Source organism: Dasypus novemcinctus, chromosome 12 (assembly GCF_030445035.2).
Source record: "Dasypus novemcinctus isolate mDasNov1 chromosome 12, mDasNov1.1.hap2, whole genome shotgun sequence".
Lineage (NCBI taxonomy): Eukaryota > Metazoa > Chordata > Mammalia > Cingulata > Dasypodidae > Dasypus > Dasypus novemcinctus.
This window is the reverse complement of record NC_080684.1, coordinates 98580653-98602742: the sequence shown is the minus strand read 5'-3', so window position 1 is coordinate 98602742 and position 22090 is coordinate 98580653. Positions and strand designations below refer to the sequence as shown.

The window sequence follows — 22090 nt, the reverse complement described above, 5'->3', positions numbered from 1 at the left end:
CTGCTCCCATGTAGTAGGTGGATGCTCTATCCGTTGAGCCAAATCTGCTTCCCCCCAACTATTCTTAATTGAAGGATTTGAGAGGTAAATTTAATATGGAGAAAGTTCTAACAATCTAGTTTTTCCTTTGATTAGGGAAACTACCACCAATATTGAATTATAGCAGCATATGCACACAAATTTCCTTTCCCCAAGCCTCCCAATGTTTTTATACTATAATTCAATTTTGATTGGATAACTAACCAGCATTTACATTATGACATCATCAACATTATTGCCAGCTGAGTTGTAGAGTGTCTTGTGGTTATTATTCTCTTCCTGCAAAATTTTCTACTATGCCTGGAACTGTTTTTTGTTTTTTTAAAATTTGTCTGTTTTCTTACTTGTTTTTTTTTGTTTGTGTGTTTTTTTATGTACTTATCATAGTTTATCTCCAAATTCTCCCTTGGTTGTATAAACCTCCTCCAAGTACATTCAGGTTCTTTACAGAGTCTGTCATTTTCACCTTCATTTCCTAGTCTTCTGATCTGCTTCTCTCTGCGTGATTAGTTTCCAGGTTATACCCATAATCGTGGGGATTCCCTTCTTCATTCTCTTGACTACCCTTTAAATCTATTTTCTGTTTGTGTCTTTATGGTCCCACTACAGAAAAGTGAAGACCACCAAGAGGTCAAAACCAAAGCAAGAAAAGGAGGTGTCCATCACTGACTTCTCACTTTCCAGCTTTGCTGAAGGAATCTCGGTCGAAGAATTGAAAGAAACCTTTTGGTGAAGTCTGTACGGTTGTCAAATTTAATCTAAGAAAGAAATAACAAAACAAAAGAAATATTGCAACTAGGGACAGTCCATGGAATTGAGAACATGAGAGTTCACCCCTGTCCTGGGCCAAAGGCAGGATTTAAATAGAAGTTAAGTCCCTCCATTCATTCATGCATTTGCTTCCTAATTATTTCATTCATTTAATAATAACACTATGGCGTATACACTATTGTTGCATAACCTAATAGTAATATAAGAGATATCATTTATTGAGCACTTAGTATGTGCTGAGTTCTCTTCTAAGAGATTACCTTTTGGAACCTCCTAATAGCCCCGAGATGGGTATTGTTACCGCTATATTTTGTAGGAGGAAACGGGTCAGGAGAGGTTGAACAAATATTCTTTATGTGTCTATTCTGTCTATCCCTCTACCAGGCCCAATGCATAACAGAAGTGAGTAAAGATAAGGTCCCTGACCTTAAGGAGCTCACAGTCTTGAAGAAGGAGAGAATGTGGAAACCAATAAATGCATTAAAGCTTCAGTAGAGATTAGTGTAGAATCCAAAAAATATATATATCATAGCAGGTGAGGCCAGTGTGCTGGAGAGCCCTTCAGGAGAGACTGTGCCAGTCTGTGGAAGGATTTACAGGCAGCCTCAGGGGCTTGGGCTTTATCACTTGGGCCTCAGGGTGCAGGGGAGTGACATGGTCTGTTTTAGAACAGTCTGTCTGGCACAGTAAAGAGGGAAAACATCAATGAGATGGTTATTTGCCCAAACAAAAAAGTAAATAAGTGCATTCTTGGGATTCACAGCATCTCCCACTGCTGTGCACCCTCACTTCACCCTGAGTATAACTGTAAGTGACTCAGGCAAAGGGGATAGAAGAAGGGATAGAGGAGGAGCTCAAGCTTTGGCACCAGAAAATTCTCTCCTTTGTATCCCTGCCCTGTTCCTTCAAACATATATGGCTTTAGGCTTTGTAACTGTGTGCCTTGACCTTTCAGAACTTTCTTTGAAGCAGAAAGGGAATGCCTACCTAGGATGTGATGATTAAATTAGATAACTTATGCGAAGTTCATGACAATTTGCATTTAACCTGGCAATTGCTGCCAGCTATTATTTTTGTTTTTGTTGTTGTTGTTATCATTATTGTTATAAAGTATACTCTTTTCCTGAAATCATATGGTGCAGGTGCAGAGAACCAGAGTGCTCTCTTACCTTCCCTTCACTACCCAAGCCACAATCAACTCTTTGTTTGGATTTCCTTCTATTTCTGGGCCTTTTGCATGTTGCATTTCTATACCTGAAAAACCTATCTCCTCCCTCCAACACCACTAATTCCTGCTTCTCCTTCAGGACCTGCTTAGGCATCCCCTCCTCTAGGAAGCCTGCCCTGACGCACCACCACCCAGGTTGGCATGTGTACCCCTCCCAAATGCTCCCACAGCATTTCAGGCATTCCCCCTATGGGAGCAGTTATCATGGTGGATTATAATAGCCTGCTTACTAATCCATCTCTCCCACTGGCCCTCACCCAGAAAGAAGGCCTCCTAGTTTTCTGGACCCAGGACAAACTGCACTCCTTTCCCTCAGGACAATCCTTTGTATGGCTTAGTTCCAAGTCCAAAATGGACCCTTCCAGAAATTACTGAGGACTCAGAATCACAGGTCTCTCAGGAAATTAAAGATGAAAAGACCCATCTCTGCCCTTTGAAATATTAGAAAGGATAATTATAGGGAAGAATTAGTTGCCCTTTATAAGAGAAGTGGATAGAGCATTAAAGAGAACTAACTTTCTAAAAACATTTACTATAATATTGGATAAGGCAAATAAGTAATTATGTGATATTCTAATTCTGCATTCTTTGTGTTGCTGAAAACCAGTTTAAGATGTTAAACCAGAAGATTCTAAATTAAAATCCTGTAGTCCTGATTTTTTTATTGCGGTAAAATACATACAAAATTTACCATTGTAAGCATTTTAAAGTGTACAACTCAGCGGCATTAAGTACATTCGCAATGTTGTTCAACCTTCACTATCTAGTTCTATAACTTTTGCATCACCCAAATGAAAACCCCTGGCCCATTAAGCAGTCACTCACTATTCCTCCCTACCGTAGCCCCTGGCAACCACTAATCTGCTTTCTGTCTCTCTGAATTTGCCCTTTCTAGACATTTAATATAAGTGCACTCATACAATAACTGTCCTTTTGTGTGTGACTGAATTTCTTCACTTAGCATAATGTTTCCAAGGCCCATTCATGTTATAGTATGTATCAGTACTTCATTCTCTTTTTTGACTGAATGATATTCCTTGGTATGGATAATACCACATTTTGATTATCCATTCATCAGTTGATGGACATTTGCATTGTTTCTACTTGGGGGCTATCATAAATAATGTTTCTGTGATCATTTGTGCACAAGTTTGTGTGAACATGTTGTTAGTCCTCTTGGATATACACCTAAAAATTGAACTATCAAATCATGTGGTAATTCTAGGTTTAACTAACTAAAGAATCACCAAACACAATTTCCAGAGAGGTTGTACCATATTGCATTCCTACCAGTAATGTTTGAGCATGCAAATTTCTCTGGATCTCTTGCCAACAATTGTTATTTTGCTTTTTAAAAAAAATTATGTCCATCCTTGTGGGTATGAAGTGATGTCTCATTGTGGTTTTAATCCTACTTTTGAATCAGATGTATAAGTATGAATTCAAAATGTATTTTATCTTTAAAAACAAACAAATATAACATCATACTTAATGGTATGCTTTCCCCCTAAGCTTGGTAACAGGATAACGCTGTCCCCTCTCACCACTCTTATTCAAAATTGTACGAAGTTCCAGCCATGTGATAAGACAAGTAAAGAAAACATATACAGATTGGAAAGAAAGAAAGAAATGTCTTTGTAGATGATGTTACTGCCCATGTAGAAAATTCCATGAAGAATCAACAACAATAAAACAACAATCTGGAATTAATAAGTGATTATAGCATGATTGTAGGATACAAGGTTAATATACAAAAGCCAACTGCTTTCCTATATATCAGCAATGAACAATTATAATTTTATATTAAAACACAATACCATTTACATTAATACCAAAAAAAAGCAATAACTTAGGGACAAATATTACAAAATATGTATAAGATCTATTTAAGGAAAACTATAAAACTCTAATGAAAGAAAACTAAGAAAGTTAAATTAATGGAGCAATATTCCATGTTCATGAATAGGTAAAACTAATGCTGTTAAGATGCCAGTTCTTCCCTATGTGATACAATCCCAATCAAAATCCCAGCAAGTTCTTTTGTGCTTGTCAACAAAGTGATTCTAAAGTCTGTATGGAAAAACAAATGACCCAGCGCTGCCAACATGATACTGATTTGGTATAAAGCTGCAGTGATCATGACAGCATGATATTGGTGAAAAAATAGACAAATAAATAATGGAATAGAATAAAGAACTTAGCAATATACCCATACAATTTTAGTCAACTGATCTGAACAAAGGGGTAAAGGTGATTCATATAGTCTTTTCAACAAATGGTGCTGGAAAACTGGATATAAGTGTGCAAAAAAATGAATCTAGACACAGACTTTACAGCTTTCACAAAAAAATTAATTCAAAATGGATTATAGACCTAAATGTAAAATGCAAAACTAAACAACTTCTAGAAGGTAACATAGGAGAAAATCTAAGTGACCTTGGGTTTAGCAGTGGCTTTTTATTTTTTATTTTTCTCTCCCCTTCCCGGCTGCCCCCTCTCCCCCTAGTTGTCTGCTCTCTCTGTCCATTCGCTGTGTGTTCTGCAGTGACTTTTTAGGTAACACCAAAAGCATATCCATGAGAGAAAAAATTGAGAGTTGTACTTAATTAAAATTTAAAACTTCTGCGCTACAAAAGACAGTTAAGAGAATGAAAAGACAAGATAAAGACTGGGGACAAATATTTTCAAAATACATGTCATGAAAGACTGGTATCCAAAATATACAAAGGAAAAAATATGTATGTACAAAGAACTCTTAAAATTCAACAATAAGTAAATTAACAGTTCAGTTACAAATAGGCAAAAGATCTGAACAGACATCTCACCAAGGAAGATATACAGATGACAAACGAGTATCTGAAAAAATGTTCAACATCATATGTCATTAGGGAATTGCACATTAAAACAATGAAACATCACTATATATTAGAAAGGCTAAAATCCAAAACACTGAAGCATCAAATGCTGGTAAGTTTGTAGATCAACAGGAACTCTCTTAGCTGTTGGTGGGAATGAATGCAAAATGATACAGCCACTTTGGAAGACAGCCTGCTAGTTTCTTAGAAAGCTAGATATAAGCTTACCATATGATCCAGCAATCATGATCTTAGGTATTTACCCAATGAATTGAAAACTTGTATCCACCCAAAAACCTGCACATGGTTGTTTATAGCAGCTTTATTCATAATTGCCAAAAACTGGAAGCAATCCAGATGTCCTTCAGTACATGAATGGATAAATAAACTGTGGTACATCCATACAATAGAGTATCATTTAATGATAAAAAAAATATAGGAGGAAGGATGTGTATGGAGATATAGAGCAAACTACATTGACTGCATGTTGAAAATTGTTGAAGTTGAGCGATGGGCATCAGGGGGGCATTATGCTATTCTATTTTTGTACATAATTGAAATTCTCCATAATAAAAAATTAAAGGCATTCACTATGGGCTATCCATAGTTCTAAGCATATTTTATACATTATTTTATTGGCTTTTCACTACAGTAGTGCAAGTAAAGTACAATTTTTCTCATTTTCAAACTGAGGCCTTTCTTGGTTGAAGTCAGCATGACTCCTGGCTTGGACTTTGAAAACATCCTTCTTGCCCTCTCATCTCCTCCAATCCATTCTCCTCCCAGCAGTACTTGTGTATTAACCCAGTAACTTCTCACAACCCAATGAGATAGGTACTATTATTATCCCTCATTTTCAGATGAAGAAACTGAGATAAAGAGAGGTTAAATAATTTCCCTAAGTTCACACAGCTACTAACTGGTTGTATTGGGCTGTAAGCCTGGCTTTATTGCCCCTCTTATGTGGGATTATAGAGTACCTCTGAAAATGGATAATTAAGTTACTTATGAGTTCCCAGGTCTGCCATAGGTCGTAGAGCATGTTGATTAAGACCAAGGACACTGCTCTGTGTGTGAGGGCAAGTTATTTAACCTCGTGGTGCCTTGGTTCCATCATTTAAAAATAGCAGAGATAGTTCCTACCTCACAGGGTCTTTGGGAGGACTGGATCTGTGGAAAGCACTTAAAACAGGGCCTGACACATGGCAAGTGCTATGTGCACTGGCTAGCATCGTCATCCTTAGGTGTTCAACAAGTGTTAGTTCCTTTTAGCGTCTCCCCTTTGATTCTGAGGGCTTCTTTCTCCCCAGTGTCAGCAAAACCACGTGTTTCTCCTCAAACAAGCCTCTGTGTTCCCTCTGCCTTTCCCACCTTGCCAGGCTGGCAAATTCTCACCTATCCTACCAACCCCAAATTAAGGGTTACCACCTCTGTGAGGATTCCCCTCAGGAAGACCTCTGCTTGATTCTCAACTGCATGTATAATCCCTCTTGTCTCGCCCTGTGTGATGATGGATTATCTGTTTCTCTGTCTTCCCTACCATCCTCGTGGATCCTGGAGGGCAGGGACCACCACGTCTTTATCTCCACATCCAACAGACAGTCTGGCACTGAGTGGTGTTTAATAAATGTTGGTTAAATTAACTGTCACAAGCATGCCTCCCTGGGTAGCTACAGAAGTTGCAAGTTTTTAAAATATGGGAATAAATCTAAATAAATGAGGAAGCCCAAAATGACAGTTTGGAATATACACCACACATACAAAAATTTAGTTAATTGGTTATTTATAAAAGAAGTTTAAGCTAAAACAGAAATTCATTTGTTCTAGATACTTATACTTCTTTAAATCTTGTTGCAAGTAATGCTTTACCTTAAAGGTTCTATGCAAATGTAAATATTTACAATTTAATTTCTATGTATAAAATCATCATGACAAAAAAGTTAAAGTGTAATTTTTTATTTAGTTATCTTCTCCTTTGTCTAACCCTGGAACCTCAGAGTTAGGCATGAATAGGAAAGAAATGCTTCCAGCACCAGGTGCATTTTTTTTTTTTTTTAGGTATTGGGGCTAGGGATTGAACCCAGGACCTTGTAAGTGGGAAGCCAGCACTCAACCACTGAACTACATTGGCTCCCCTGAGTTGATTTTTTCATTTGATTGCTTATTGTTTGTCTTTGTTTTTAGGAGGCACCAGAAACTGAACCCAGGACTTCCTATGTGGGAAGCAGGTGCTCAACTGCTTGAGCCACATCTGCTCCCACAGGTGCAATTTTAACACTGTGAACTATTTTGTTCATTTCTCTTGCTATAACTCCTGTTTGGACTCTGACATTTCATTTTATCTAGAATCCGGATATAAACTTTAACAGAGTCTGAATTTTTCTTGGAACAACAGCCAAGTAGGTGAATAGAAATGGGTGCTATATGAGGAAAAACAGGACATCTCGCTATCTTGCTATGGTGCATTGTATTGAGATTAAACAAAATATATTTATTAAATTTAAAAGGTGCCAAAGAGAACAAATGAGGATGAAAAACAGGAGTTGACCGAGACTGAAGTGAATATTAAATGTCAATCAAAACTGTTAAGTGAGGGGAAAAAAAATCTTAAGTGAGAATTCCCTGTCTATGTGCCTGTCTCTCCCACAGAACTTGGCCTTCCTTGGTACACATTTGCCTGAGTCACCTTAGCATCAGCTTGCTTAGCACAGTACACGCTGTATTTTTCCTTCAATGCATTTTTCACAATTCTATTTTTATAATTCTTTGTATAATTTTTTGTATAAAGTCTGTTTTCTCTGCTAGACCTCAAGCTCCATGAGTCATGAACTAACCACTCCTCCTGGAATTGGTATAAACAAATATTTCCAAGAGCTTTAAATATTACCAAGAACCTTAAAACTGTTCACATGCTTTGATCCAATTATTACATTTCTACAAGTCTATTTATCCTAAGAAAATTAATCCTAAATTGGAAATAAACTATGCAAAAATATGTTTACATTATATTTGTAAAGTCCAATAACAGGGAAATTGTTAAATTAGTAATAGCATAGGCATCTTATGGAATATTATGCAGTCATTAAAAATGCTTAAGAAGACATTGGATAACATGGAAAAATGTTAGACAAGTGAAAAAGTAGGAATTAAAATTTTATATATATAATATGACTATTTTTGTTTTTGTTTATTAATAATTTGAGTAAAGATGGAAAAGTTAGTTTTGTTTTGTTTTCTCTTTGTAAACCCAAGGATGATTTTTTTTTCTTTGTACTTTTCTGTTTTTTTCCTGCAAATCTACACAGGAAACCTCTTTAGGTTAATACAAATGTACATATTATGGAATAATTAGTATCTTTCAGAATATTTCTCTGCCTGAGACAATAGGCATAGTATTTGAAATGTCTGTATAAACTAGGAGTATAAGAAAAAAAGAGTGTGCCAGATTGATGGAACTAGAATTCTGACAAAAATGGGGTTGGAGAGAATGTTTGGAGAATGTAGGAGGTTTTTAATCATCACTCATTCATTCTACAAGTAAGTATTAAGTACCTGTTACAAGCACTCACTAAGTTAGTACTCTTGCCCTCTTATTACCTAGTTAACCAACCACTCACAGCTGTCAACCTAGATGCTAGTAATATGTCCTTGACCCCAGGAAGCTGGATAAGGTGCCCCTCCCACACCTTCCCACAGCACCCTGCATTTATTCTTGTAACTGGGGAGAATAAGGGAAGGCTACACTATCTCTTTTTCTCTCCATACTATCATTCAACGCTAAAAGGTACATCAGATTTTATTGAAGCATTGTGGTTAATAAAGGAAAATTTATGTGTGTATGCTAGAAGGTTTTTAAAAAATTAATGTTTAATTTATTAAAGTAATAGCATTTTAAAATGTAGTTTACCTTAAGCCTTCAAAAATATTTTATTTGTAAATCTAATGTATTTTCATAATTACTTTCAAGGGGAACTTTGATTAATATTTCACCAACTCAAATTCAACAGACCAAATGCTCTTAAATAAATGGTTCCATTTACAACTCATTAACTTCCATCAAACAACTTAAACATCAATCTCTTCATATCTGTGTAAAAAGAGTTGTTTTTTCTTTTTTTAAGATTAAAAAAAAATTCTGTCCCTCTCCCCTGCCTTGTCTGCACTCTGTGTCCATTCGCTATGTGTTCTTCTGTGTCCACTTGTATTCTTGTCAGCAGCACCGGGAATCGGTGTCTCTTTTTGTTGCGTCATCTTGCTGCGTCAGCTCTCCATGTGTGCAGCACCACTCCTAGGCAGGCTGCGCTTTTTTCACACGGGGCAGCTCTCCTTGAGGAGCACACTCCTTATGCATGGGACTCCCCTATGCAGGAGACACCCCTGTTTGGCACGGCACTCCTTGAGCGCGTTAGCACTGTGCATGGGCCAGCTCACCACATAGGTCAGGAAGCCCTGGGTTTGAACCCTGGACCTCCTATGTGGTAGGCAAACGCTCCATCAGTTGAGCCAAATCTGCTTCCCTTGTTTATTCTTCTTAAGGAACTGTGTCTAGGAATACCAGACAGCAGAAAAATGAGAAATTACCCAGGGGCATAACTGGGAGCAGTGGAGTGAGGGCATTCAGTGCTAAGAAGCTACTTCCCAGGGGACATCTCAAGGAAAGATGTATTAATAAAATTTCCCACTTTTCCAAAACATACAAGAAGAAGCTAATTCTTGGTAGTGGTTGGGGAATGTTAAGTTAATAAATATATATTCTGACTGTATCAAAAATAGACTGTTATACTCCTGGAGCATCTTAGCACCCATTCCCTATGCCCCAACTCCCCAGAGAAACATAAAGAGACCCAGTTGTCATCTATGAGTGCAGTGGGGTTTGCACCACAGGAGAAGAATCCCAAATTATGAGATTTGGAGTTGTGTAGGACATTATGCTTTACTGTTCCCCCCTTCCCTCTGGAGAGAGAAAGCAATCTTTACTGTCTAAATAAGTCCTCTCTAGGGAGAGGAGCGAAAAGTCCCTAGGTTTACAACCCCAGAAAATAAGCATATGAGAGGAAAGATATCTCTAAGTTTTATTACCTTCAGAATGAAAGCAAATGGCTCCAGGGGAAAAGTCTCTAAATCTCTCTCCAGAGCAATTCACTTTCTCTAATTTCCAAGGCCTGTTTGCCATTCAATCATAAAGCCCATACCATACAGGAAAGTGAAAATATTCATGGAGATTTGTCTTTCAATTGGGAGAGGCAGACTATAGGGTTATACTATTACAGAAGCATTTACTGTAACTGCCTATATATTCATTTATAGTCCCCACTAGGCTTGTGTATGTGTGTGTTTTTTTTTTTTTTTTTTTTTTTTTTTGAGGTACAGGGGCTGGGGATTGAACCAGAATCTCGTGTATGGGAAGCGGGTGCTCATCCACTGAGCTACATCTACTTCCCTGTATATTGTTTTTTTGTTGAATCCCTAGCATCCAACACCTACCTAGCAGAGTGCCTGACAAATAGTAAGGATTCAGTAAATATTTTTGGATGAATTAAATATATATAAGTGGAGATGTGCCCAGTAGAATTCTTTTTGTGATAATCCCTCATTCTTTCGTTCTCTACTAAAGCATTTCTTAAAATTTAAGCTCTTGAACCTCCAAGTATAGCCATCCATAGGCACCAGCTTATTAAAACCCAAATACATGCAATAGCATCATGTGCCTGTATTTGGCTATAAGGTGATTGGCCACAGAGGGGCAGTAAAGTGTAATGGTTAAATATTCAGGTCCAGTCTGTAATCCCACTGCCTGTTCATTTTTATTTTTCAGAATACAAAAATGACACAAAGTTTAAAAATGTTGCGGAGAACTTTTAGACACCCAGAAAAATTTAAGAAATTGGGCAAACTATATTATGGTGTTATTAACTGACACAAAAGCTCTGGCTTGCCATGCTCTATATCTAGGATAGGAAAGTAGCATTTCGCCACATGAGATTTTTTTTTAATGTAGTCATATTGATTAATCTTTTATGGCGGTCTTTTGTGTCATACTTTATTTTGCTTTGTTTTGAGGTGCTGGGGCCAGGGATTGAAACTGGGACCTCATATGTGGAAAGCTGGTGCGCAACCACTGAGCCACGTTGGCTCCTTTGTGTTATACTATTAAATGGCTGTTCTTATTCTGAGATAATAAAAATTCTCCCATGTTTTCTTCTAGCACTTTTATTATTTTATTGTTCAGATCTAATTTTTTAATCCATCTGGAGTTTATTTTGGTATAAGATGTGAAGCATGGCTCCAATTTTATTTTTCTCCAGATGGCTACCTAGTTATTCCATTCTAGTTATTGAATTCACCATTTCCCCACTGTTTTGAAATGCCTACTTCATCATATTCAGATTTTTTGTATGATTTGAAAGATTCACTTTTTTTGTTTCACTGACTTGAGTGGAAAGGTCTGCATCTGAATTTTTTAACTACCCCAGAGTTTTTGTTGTGGTTTTAACATTTTAAAGCTGTATATCACAATATCCAAACAAAATACTTTTATCTTCACTTCATGAATTTGTCATTACCAAACTCATTTCTGTTTCTTTAAGTATGCTGCACAAAACCTTCAAATATTATGAACATTTCTCTCTCCCAGCTGTCACTACACCAAACTACATATGTTATGTTTCCCTAAATCATCTTGCTGTGCTCTTTGCAGTTCTTCTGTATACTGTTGATGTCTTCATGTAACAAGTTGCTCAGAAGTTGCTATAATTATTTTAGGTGAGTTTTAGGGTGAAAGCCTGTCATCACTACCAAGTTCATCACAAAAATGGGCATTAATTTCCATTTAGCAAAGGCAGGTTATATTTCTGAAAAATAACAGATTTTGAACAGTGATGGCAGTTATTTGTTGGCTCTCTAAAACAATCCACCTGGGGTGGGGGGGAAATGTCCTACAAAACACCAACTGCTCTTGTGGGAAATGTTTGCTATTTATTCCAGCAAAATGATTCAGGCACTGAAGGAAAAGGGTCGCCCTGTACTGGGTCTTGAACCCAAAGAACTGTTTGCAAAGATATTCATCCAAGATACATCACAGCCTCCACCTCAACAGATGCTCTTTCAAATGTTTCACGACTCTCCTCAACAACAGTCTCCATTTAAGGATGACGCTGCCAGAGATGGCTCTGCTGGCATACAGGCTGGCCTAAACCTTCTATTTAAAAACTGGACCAAAATACGTTTGGCTTCTGTTGTCTATTTAAAACTTCAAGTTCAGATGAAAAATTACTCTCCATTCTGAGTGGGCCTTGAGTATCTCAGTCACAGACAGAGCGTGGTAAACGGTAACAGAGTCATAGAGAAGAGAGTGGCGAGGAAACCAGGAACTCTTGAGGTCTTAGGCGTAGAATATGAAGCCAGGCCTGAAAACCTTGGACACCCCCCCTTCGACCTCCTAGCCCGAGGGTCCAGATTAAGATAGCATTCCGCGTCTCAAAGCCTTTCCACCCACCTCAGCTCAGCACGCTCCCTCCCTTCAAGGGTTTCTACTCCCCGAATTAGCCTCTTCCCTGCGGCCTCTCCTCAGCTCGGAACAGCCCACCTAAGGGCGTTCTTTCCCCCACCAATCTGTCTTCACATCTGCACCCACCTCAGGACCCTCTAATTTCTACCCGTCTTCTCAACACCCGCACGTCCGAGTCCTCTCCCGGATTTAAAGCATTTTCCTCAGCCCCTCCTCTCATCCAGAGCCCTCTCTTCAGCCACTTCCTCCACCTGAGCGCCCCTGCCTCACCCCAGCGCGCTGCCCGGAGAAGGCTCCACCGAACTCTCGGTCCCCTGGGTCCCCACCCTGCCCCACGCTCTCCGCCCTCCCCCTCAGCCCCCGCCCCCTCGGGCCCGCACTCTCGGCCCCCTGGCCCCGCCCCGGCCCCGCCCCGCCATGGCCCCGCCCCGGCCCGGCCCCGCCCCGCGGGCCCCCACCACCCCCGCCCTGGCTGCGTCCCAGCGCGCCCCGCCCCGCCCAGGCCCCGCCCCCGTAGGCCCCGCCCCGCCCCGCCCGAGCGCGCGCCCCGCTGCGTCGTTTGGCGCCAAAGCCGGGTCAGCGACGCGCAGGTGGCCCTTCTCCGCCTTCTGGGTGCGAGCCAGCAATCTGAGAAGCTGAGGACCACAAAACCCGGGCGGGGGGCGCAAGGGATTCACCTTGGGAACCTCGGGGAGAGTGCTGGTACGAGGGGGTGGGGGGCGGCAAACAGAAAGCGTGGGAAGAAACTGAGGGGACAGTCAAGTGCAGGCCGCTTTCTTGCTCCTTGGAGATGCTTGATGGTCGCGGCTGGGGCCTGGGTTAGTGGCTTCCTGCACTACAACTCCTCCCCACACGCACACTGAAGGAATTACCCTGGTCTAGGGGGATTTCCAGCATTCCTATTTAAAATCAAAGCTGACCAAAGTCTTGATGAAGCCTCCTCCGCCTTCTTTCTTATGAGGGACTTGGGGGTCTGAGAAAAAGGTCCGGCGGCGGCTCTGGCTGTCCAGGTCCCAGGTCGGCGGTCACCTAGGGAGCAGGGCTCCCGCTGAAGGGAGGCCTCGAGGTGACCTGGCCCACGCTGCCCTCACGATAAGGGGCAGCTCCAGTCCCCTTACATCGCGGTGGCAGGCCACACTGTAAAGCCGAGATGTTTGTGAGGGAGCCCTGTAGATGGACTTGTTGAACCCATCCATTGAACAATCATTTGCTTTTTATCAGGGAAGAAGAAATGGATAATTAATTTTTCTCCAGTGAGGATAGTTGTTGTGAAATTTCGGATAATCATATTTATAACTTTCTGAGGGACAGTGTTTCAGAAAATCCTTTTTAAACTGTCTCTGCCAGTGCCTCCTGTACCTTGCCGTTTAGAGGTAATGGATGGTGGGAACCATACCTCTACATTAGTAGTTGTTCCCCTTCTACTGGGATACAACCCCTAGCTTTGGTATTTAGTAAGGAAATGGAATAGACCAAGACATTACTAGGACCACATTTTGTTGTGAAAAACACAGTCATGCCTTATAGATTCCTACACGGAATTTTAAGCAATTTTTAAAAAAAGTTTTAAGCAATGCTAAATCAAAGACTATGCCTACTGGCCCTACTGTTATTATATTGAGATTTCATTATATTTTAATCTTAAAAAATCATGAAACTAGTAAATATTTAAAGTAATTAAATTAGATCTAGTGTTTTATGAAACAAAAATTTACACGTTCAAAACAAACCATTTCTGATCAGCAAGTAGGAAGGCATTCATCATATATGAGAAAAATAAAATATATGTATTGAGAATAGACTATGTTCTAGGTACCAGAGAGGATACAAGGAAGAATAACATAAAGCCAAGGTTCTTACAGAGTTGCTTTACATAAACACGAAAGGTTAAATAGTAATACACAATTTTAAAAAACATTCCAAGGTAATAAGGACAGTTATGGTTAACGGTGCTATAGGAAATCAAAAGATGATAAAAAGTGAGTAGTAGTGAAGAACGTGAAAAGAAATCAAATAAGCCTTCCCACCACACCAGCAAAAGAAATAATACCACAAAGGAAAATAGGCCAGCCCAGCCTTTCCAAACTAAATATTTCTCTTATTGTCCTTCCTATCCTTAGTGACTTTTAAATGAAATCAAGGAGGCCTCTGGGTGAAGGATTTTGTACTATATAATGTATGACTACTTTTAAAATAGTATTTCTTATTTTCTCAGAGTTGATTCTTTTTCTGCTGCTCACCTTTCAATATGAAGGAAGATCAAGTAGTGCTGGAAGAGCCAGGATTCCAAGATGAAGAAGTATGGCTAGAATGTTGAAAGATATGTAGCCATTCAATCATTCCACAAAAATTAAGTTCATTCTCTGTTGGCTGTTTTTAAAAACTAAGAATAGAAATGACATAGTTCTAGAGAGAGGCAGTATTAAAACTATGTGACAACTTGTATGGCAAGTGGTTTTATCAACTGACATGAAAGTATTTTAATAACAGTAACTGGTGTTACCATACCGGTACCTATGAATGCTGGTACGGGACAGCAGCCTGGTCTTAGGGGGAAAAGCTCAAGGTCTAGTGGAGAAGAAGGTTGACAAAACGTGTTTAATGCTGTTCCACTCTATTGGGTAAAGGCCTTAAAATTTTGGGGGAGGCCATGACAAAGGATAGGCTTCCCAGCTATTTCATTGTTGGAACTTCTAAGTATGTAACAGTGTGTTAGAGAAAGCATTAGTAATCCTAGCTAAATCTGTGTGGAGAAGTGGAATTTGAGGTATTTTGGAGTAACTCACAGCACTGAATTAACTCTTTGAAAGATATGAAAGCAGTTGGCTATGAAGAATCACAAAACTCATTTTTTTTTGGTTCCATCTCCTTTAGGAATCTTTGTTTCAAGACATTGATCTATTACAAAAACATGGAATTGTAAGTATATTTCACTGCTGTGTTAAATTGTCCAATTCAGTGTGTTTCACTGACATTTAGGGATAGATAATTCTTTATGAGAGGCTGTCCTGGGCATTGTGTGATATAATATTTAGCAGCATCCCTCGTCTCTACCCATCACTACATTGCCAATAGCATCCCTCCAGCTATGACAACCAAAAATGACTCCAGACATTGTCAAATGCCCCAGGGAGTAAAATAGCCCCCAGATTGAGAACCACTGGTCCAACTGGAGGTGTTCAGAGCTACCTCTGAACCCATTATCCATGTCCTTTACTATCTACATCTAATGTTTTCATTAACAGAAAATTCAGGTCTATATGTCAGGTAATTAGAATAAATGATGTTGATAGAAATCCAGACACTGACAGACTAGATGAATTTCAACAATGAGTTGTCCTCTGACATTATCTTTTGAAGCCTTCACATTTAATCTCTTTCAGCTGGTTTTAGAAAATAGCAGCAAGAGAAAATGCTCGTCCCCTCATGATGTAGTTATTTGCATTTTCCAAGGACAGAAGGAAAAATCTTTTAAAAAATTTAAAATGAACATATTGGTAATGAAGTTCTGTAGAAAGAAGGAGCTGAACTGAGGGGGTGAATGCGTGATAAGTTTGTTCGTTTTTCCACCAGCAGACTTTTCTTTTGAATTCCTTATTTCATTGCCATGGTCTCACTAACATTCTTGGGAAATCAGGGCACAGCCAGAACATTTGGCAGCCTGCTGGGTATGTTCTACTCAGATATTTCCAGAACATTTGGCTACGTGGTGGGTGGGTTCCACCTGGATGCTTGTATAAAATTGGCATCATGGTAGAAAGAGATGGACACAAAAGCACATGGCATAGTGGGAGAGGCTTTCAGGCTGGCATTTTCTCAACTTCCTGGGCCCATTCTTTTATCTACAGAACGTGGCTGACATTAAGAAACTGAAGTCAGTGGGAATCTGTACCATCAAAGGAATACAAATGACAACAAGAAGAGCTCTTTGCAATGTCAAAGGGCTCTCAGAAGCAAAAGTGGACAAGATTAAAGAGGCAGCCAACAAACTTATTGTAAGTAAAACCCATTCTTTGCTGTTTTAGCTTAGAAAGGCCTTGTGAATCTTTGTAGTCTTTCTCATTATGAACACCAGAAACTATTGTGGAAATTTTGAGTTCCTGTAAATCATATTATACTCTACACATCAGCTTTTAGTGCTTCAGTTTCAAAACAACAGAAAAATTATTTTCTGAAAGATTGAGGTAGGGGTTAGGAGACCTGGAACACAAATGAAGAAAATTATTTCTACCAAAACTTTTCTTTTTATCTCTTTTTATATTCCTTTTTCTCACTTTGTTTCTCTACATTTCACTCTCCTTTTTTTTTTTTTTTTAAGCTTCCTCCTACTTATTTTTGTCTTATCTCCTCAAGTACTACATCTATGGTTGTTGGGAAACAGTATCAAAGAGGTTGCTCTCTCCTGGTATAGGCTAATTAATGAAAGAGGACTGGGTTAGAAAAAGAATTAACTAACAGTCATTGAGTCTACCTGTGTGCAGTAGAGTTACAGATGACCAAGAATATGCTTACTGAGGCAGTTAAACTAAAGTAACCCATGCTTTGCACCTGGGCCCACAGACTATGAGGGGCCCAAGCAGCCGAGAGGCTGCCAGGCAAAAGCATAAGTCTTTGTTTGTTGTCTTGTTTTGTTTGTTTGTTTTGTTTTTTGTTTTTTAATCAGAATCTCCTGAGAGGTTAATAAAGACACAGAGGCCCAGCTTTTGGGTACCGCTGGAGGCAACAAGCTCTGGAAATAAAAATGTAAGGAAAGGTAGTCACCAAGTCTCCTTCTTTGGCCAAGAGCAAGCCTCTCCATTTCTAGATGTGTATGTGAGGGTCTTGTTCCCAAAGAGCTCTTATAGAGCCATTTGGTTCCCTTCCGTAGAGGCAGTCATGACAGGGAATTGATGCAAGTGCAGTGTAGTCCTCAGCTTGGAGAGGATCCAACTGAACTATTCTGAACCCAGATCAACAGCTCCAGCCTGATCTGGGTACTGCCTGAGTGTACCCACAAGATCAATTTTGCAGTGTCCAGGGTAGCTAAGGAAGCCCTTAGAGCAACACCCAGTGCTTGGGGGAAAAAAAAGTTATTGAGGGAAGCGGATGTGGCTCAATTATTGGGCTCCAGTCTGCCATATGGGAGGTCCAGGGTTCGATTCTCAGGGACTTCTGGTGAAGGCAAACTGCCCCACATGGCAAGCTGGCCTACATGGAGAGCTGGCACGCACGGAGTGCTGGCACACACAGGAGTGTTGGTGCAGCAAGATAATGCAACTAAAAGAGACAGAGGAGTGCCCACTTTGGCAGCATATATACTAAAATTGGAACAATACAGAGACGATTAGTATGGCCCCTGCGCAAGCATGACATGCAAACTTGTAAAAGAGACAGAGGAGAGACAATAAGAGACACAGAGACCAGGGAACTGAGGTAGCAAAAGAGATTGAGCACCTCTCTCCCACTCCAGAAGGTCCCAGGATTGGTTTCTAGTGCCACCTAAAGAGAAGACAAGCAGATACAGAAGAACACACTGCAAATGGACACAGAGAGCAGACAACAGGGGCAGGGGGTGGGGGGAGCAGAAATAAATAAATAAGTAAATCTTGAAAAGAAAATGAGAAAAAGAAGGAAATTAATTTCATAATACCATATTTCTAGGAAATTGGGGGTTTGTTTGTTTTGATTGTTTTGTTGTTGTTGTTGCTGTTGTTGTTTTTCAATCAGAATCTCCTGGAGAGATTAATAAAGAACACAGAGGCCCAGGCTCACTGAAGTAGGGTACGGTCTAAGCTGTTTCTTCCATTCTCCATAGGTTAAGAACACTGTTGTAGTATGAATCAGCTAGAGGGAAACACATTAGACTATGGCAAGATTCATTTTCACTAGTTGTTTCATTGTTTCAGCTGTACTCATTAATTTAACAAATAAGTAGTGTATCTACCATGTGAAAAATATTGTCTGATGAATAGTGAAACCTGGGAATTTCGGAGCCACTTGCAACTTCTAGACCTAGGGAAAAAATGATGCTGTTGAATGACATCAATGAAATACCATTCTGCTTCATGCCATACGTTTATCTCATTTAATCTTCACAGCTACCCTGTAAGAAAGATGCTGTTATTATCCCCATTTCACCCAGAATAGGAAGCTGAAGTGCAAAAAGATTAAGTAGTTTTTCCCACATCATACAACTAATAGTGATAGAGGCATAATTTGAACCCAGATAGGGTGCTTCACAAGCCATGATATTGTGCTGCCATCAAACACAAATTAGTTTTTTGCAACATTTGAAATTAAACCATCATCAGATGCTTTCTGAACTTTCCTTCTGTCTTTCTGTAGGAACCAGGATTCTTGACTGCATTTGAGTATAGTGAGAAGAGAAAGATGGTTTTCCATATCACCACTGGGAGCCAGGAATTTGAGTGTGTATCTCATATTTTTTTATAATACTAAGCACAGTCTTTGGAATACTTTATTTCTTTTCCTCTATCTGGTTGTTATTTCTCTTATAAATCCTTCCTTTGAAGTCTTTTTCTTCCTCAAAAGGAAACTGAAACAAATTCCAGACTGCTTATAGAAACAGGATTAACTTTTTCTTATAAGAATTGAGACCCTAAATATAAGTAGTTTCAGAATCAACCTATAATAATCAATAAACCATTTTAAAAATTGGTTTAACCTTTCATTTCCTTTCTCCATTGATGAAGGAAATTTTATTTCATCTTTTGGTTTTACTTAAAAATCAGTTGTCAAATTGAATATTTTAGAAGAAATAATCCAATATTGTTTCTGCTTCTCAGCAACAGCAGGTTTAACTCTCCTTTTTTATTCACTGTCTTATAATTCCTAAGACACAGTCATCAACTTCCCAATTCAAGTTGACTAGAATGTGTTTGTTGGTTTTTTAACTTCCTTCCTAGGCAGAATTAATATTTCATAAGTTAAAGGAGTGGCCAAAAGCAATTTGAAAGAGTGTTTTCTCAAAGTATTCCTCAAAACACTGGCCTCACAAGATACTCCAGGAAAAAAAGGTTTCATAGTCAAATATGCCTCATATCATATAGGCATCTCAGACTTCACAGGTTCAAAACCAAACTTCTGATCTTTGCCCTCACATTTGCTTCTCCTAAAGTCTCCCAAATCTCTCTCTCTCTTTCTTGATCCTCAAATCTTAAAACCTTGGCATTACCTTTGACTCCTTATTTCCCCCTCACACTCAGTTGTAATCCATTAGTAAATTCTGTCCCCTCTGCTTTCAAAATATATCCAGATAGAGCAAACCACCCAGTTTCTTCCACAGATTAATTATAAGGGAAAAAGAGAGTTGGGGTGGGGGAGAAGACTGATAGATTAAAAGAGACTTAAAAGACCTAATCACAATACATGGACTTTATTTGGATCATGATCAAATGCACTATTAAAAATATGACATATATGAAATAGTTGGAAAATTCAATGCTTATTAAATATTAATTAAGGAATTACTAATTTTTAGGCATGATAATGGTAATGTGGTTATGTTAAAAATAAGAATCTTCATGTATCTTTTAGAGATACATACTAGAATATTAATGAAATGATGTGTTGTCTAGGATCTGCTTAAAATAATATGGCGGAGGGAAACGGACTTGGCCCAGTGGTTAGGGCGTCAGTCTACCACATGGAAGGTCCGCGGTTCAAACCTCGGGCCTCCTTGACCCGTGTGGAGCTGGCCATGCGCAGTGCTGATGCGCGCAAGGAGTGCCCTGCCACGCAGGGGTGTCCCCCACGTAGGGGAGCCCCACGCGCAAGGAGTGCGCCCCATAAGGAGAGCCGCCCAGCATGAAAGAAAGTGCAGCCTGCCCAGGAATGGCACCGCCCACACTTCACATGCCGCTGACTGCCGCTGATGACAATAGAAGCAGACAAAGAAACAAGACGCAGCAAATAGACACAGAGAACAGACAACTGGGGGAGGGGAGGAATTAAATAAATAAATAAATCTTTAAAAAATAATAATAATAATATGGGGGAACGCAGATGTGGGTCAAGCAGTTGGGCACCTGCCAACCATATGGGAAGTCCCGGGTTTGGTTCCCACTGCCTCCTAAAGAAGACAAGTAGGACAGCGAGTCGAAGTGATGGGCTAGCACAGCAAGCTGACGCAACAAGATGATGCAACGAGATAACACAACAAGGAAAAACACAAAGAGAGACATAACAAGCAGGGAGCAGAGGTGGCTCAAGCAATTGGGCATCTCCCTTCCACATGGTAGGTCCTGGGCTCTGTTCCAGGTGCCTCCTAAAAAGAAGACGAGCAGTCATAGAGAGCACACAACAACAGACAGAAGCAAACAATGGGGGGGAGGAGAAATAAATAAAATCTTTAAAATAATAATAATAATATGGGAAGGGAAGGCAGTGGATGGAGGTTTAGATGAAGAAAAATTGGCCGTGAGTTGATAGTTGATAACTGTTGAAGCTGGGTACATGAAGGTTCATTATACATTTTTTGTCTACTTTTATGTTGGAAATTTTCCATAACAGGTTTATATATATATTTATATATATGTCGTATATATGTTTGGTGTGTGTGTGTGTGTATGAGAAAATATAAATTCAACTTTTCTCATTACCTCCTCTGTTATCTCCCAGGTCCTAACTACCTATTACTATCGCCCAAGGATTATTATTCTGACTAACCTCCCTCTAGCCCTTACCCCTACTCTTTGTTCTTCACACAGCAGCTGCAACGATTCTCTTCAAACATAAGTCAAATCATGACACTCCTCAGCTCAAAACATCTTAATAATTCCCCATCTCAGAGCAAAGCCAAAGTCCTCTCTGATTTCAACTTTTACTCTTCTTCTAGCTTACTATATACCAACCACACCGACCTCTTAGATGTTCCTATAACATGCCAGCAGGGCTTTTGCCCTTACTGTTCCCTCTGCCTGGAACACTCTCTCCTTATATATTGGATGGCTCACTGTTACCTCTTTCAGGTCTTTGCAAAAATGTCCGCTTCTCAATGAGGTCTTCCTTGATCACCCTATTTGAAAGTATAAACACCCCACTTCTAACCCTTGTACTTTTTGTCCCCTTTCCCAGCCTCATTTTTATCCATAGCAATTAATGACATCTGACATACCACATATTTTACTTATTTATGTTTATCGTCTGATCTCTCACGAGGCTCCATGAAACGAAGAATTTATCTATCTCTCTCTCTTTCTCTCTTTCTTTTTTAGGAGGCATCAAGGGTCGAATCCAGAACCTCATACATGGGAAGCAGGCACTTAACTGAGCTCCACCTGTTTCTTTATATCTCTTTTTTTTACTGCTTTATCCCAAGTGTATAGAGCAATATCTAGCACAAACTAAGTGCTCAATAAATGTTTGCTGAATGAGTGAATGAATGAACAAATGTTGAATGAAATAAGTTTGCGAAGTGCAGTATACCATGTATTCCTCTTGGAGATTCACAGTGCATAACAGCATATTAAAGTCTCTGTGAATCCTGCAGCATTTCCCCAAATTTTTTATTTTTTATTTTTTTTAAGATTTATTTTTTATTAATTTCTCTCCCCTCCCGGGTGTCTGCTTTTTGTGTCCATTCACTGTGTGTTCTTCTGTGTCTGCCTGTATTCTTGTCAGCGGCACTGGCAATCTATGTCTCATTTTGTTGTGTCATCTTGCTGTGTCAGCTCTCCATGTGTGCAGCGC

At 39.5% G+C, this 22090-nt stretch overlaps 2 protein-coding genes and 1 non-coding gene across 3 annotated transcripts in view; all 3 read left to right on the top strand.

Moving 5' to 3' along the window:
* Positions 1 to 8113, top strand: part of FAM227A (family with sequence similarity 227 member A) — a 99641-nt gene extending 91528 nt beyond the window's left edge. Inside the window, exon 18 of the mRNA XM_071219065.1 lies at positions 649 to 8113. Coding sequence (XP_071075166.1) covers positions 649 to 772 — 124 coding nt within the window. The 3' untranslated portion in view covers positions 773 to 8113. The remainder of the gene's footprint in view (positions 1 to 648) is intronic.
* A 4856-nt stretch (positions 8114 to 12969) lies between these two features.
* The window catches only part of DMC1 (DNA meiotic recombinase 1), a 47660-nt gene continuing 38539 nt past the window's right edge, over positions 12970 to 22090 (top strand). The window contains exons 1-5 of the mRNA XM_004466231.4: positions 12970 to 13102; positions 14616 to 14699; positions 15275 to 15319; positions 16249 to 16395; positions 18725 to 18807. Coding sequence (XP_004466288.1) covers positions 14649 to 14699; positions 15275 to 15319; positions 16249 to 16395; positions 18725 to 18807 — 326 coding nt within the window. The 5' untranslated portion in view covers positions 12970 to 13102; positions 14616 to 14648. The remainder of the gene's footprint in view (positions 13103 to 14615; positions 14700 to 15274; positions 15320 to 16248; positions 16396 to 18724; positions 18808 to 22090) is intronic.
* Positions 17674 to 17780, top strand: LOC111766005 (U6 spliceosomal RNA). The gene has a single exon (XR_002798175.1). It is a non-coding gene; the product is annotated as a U6 spliceosomal RNA (small nuclear RNA).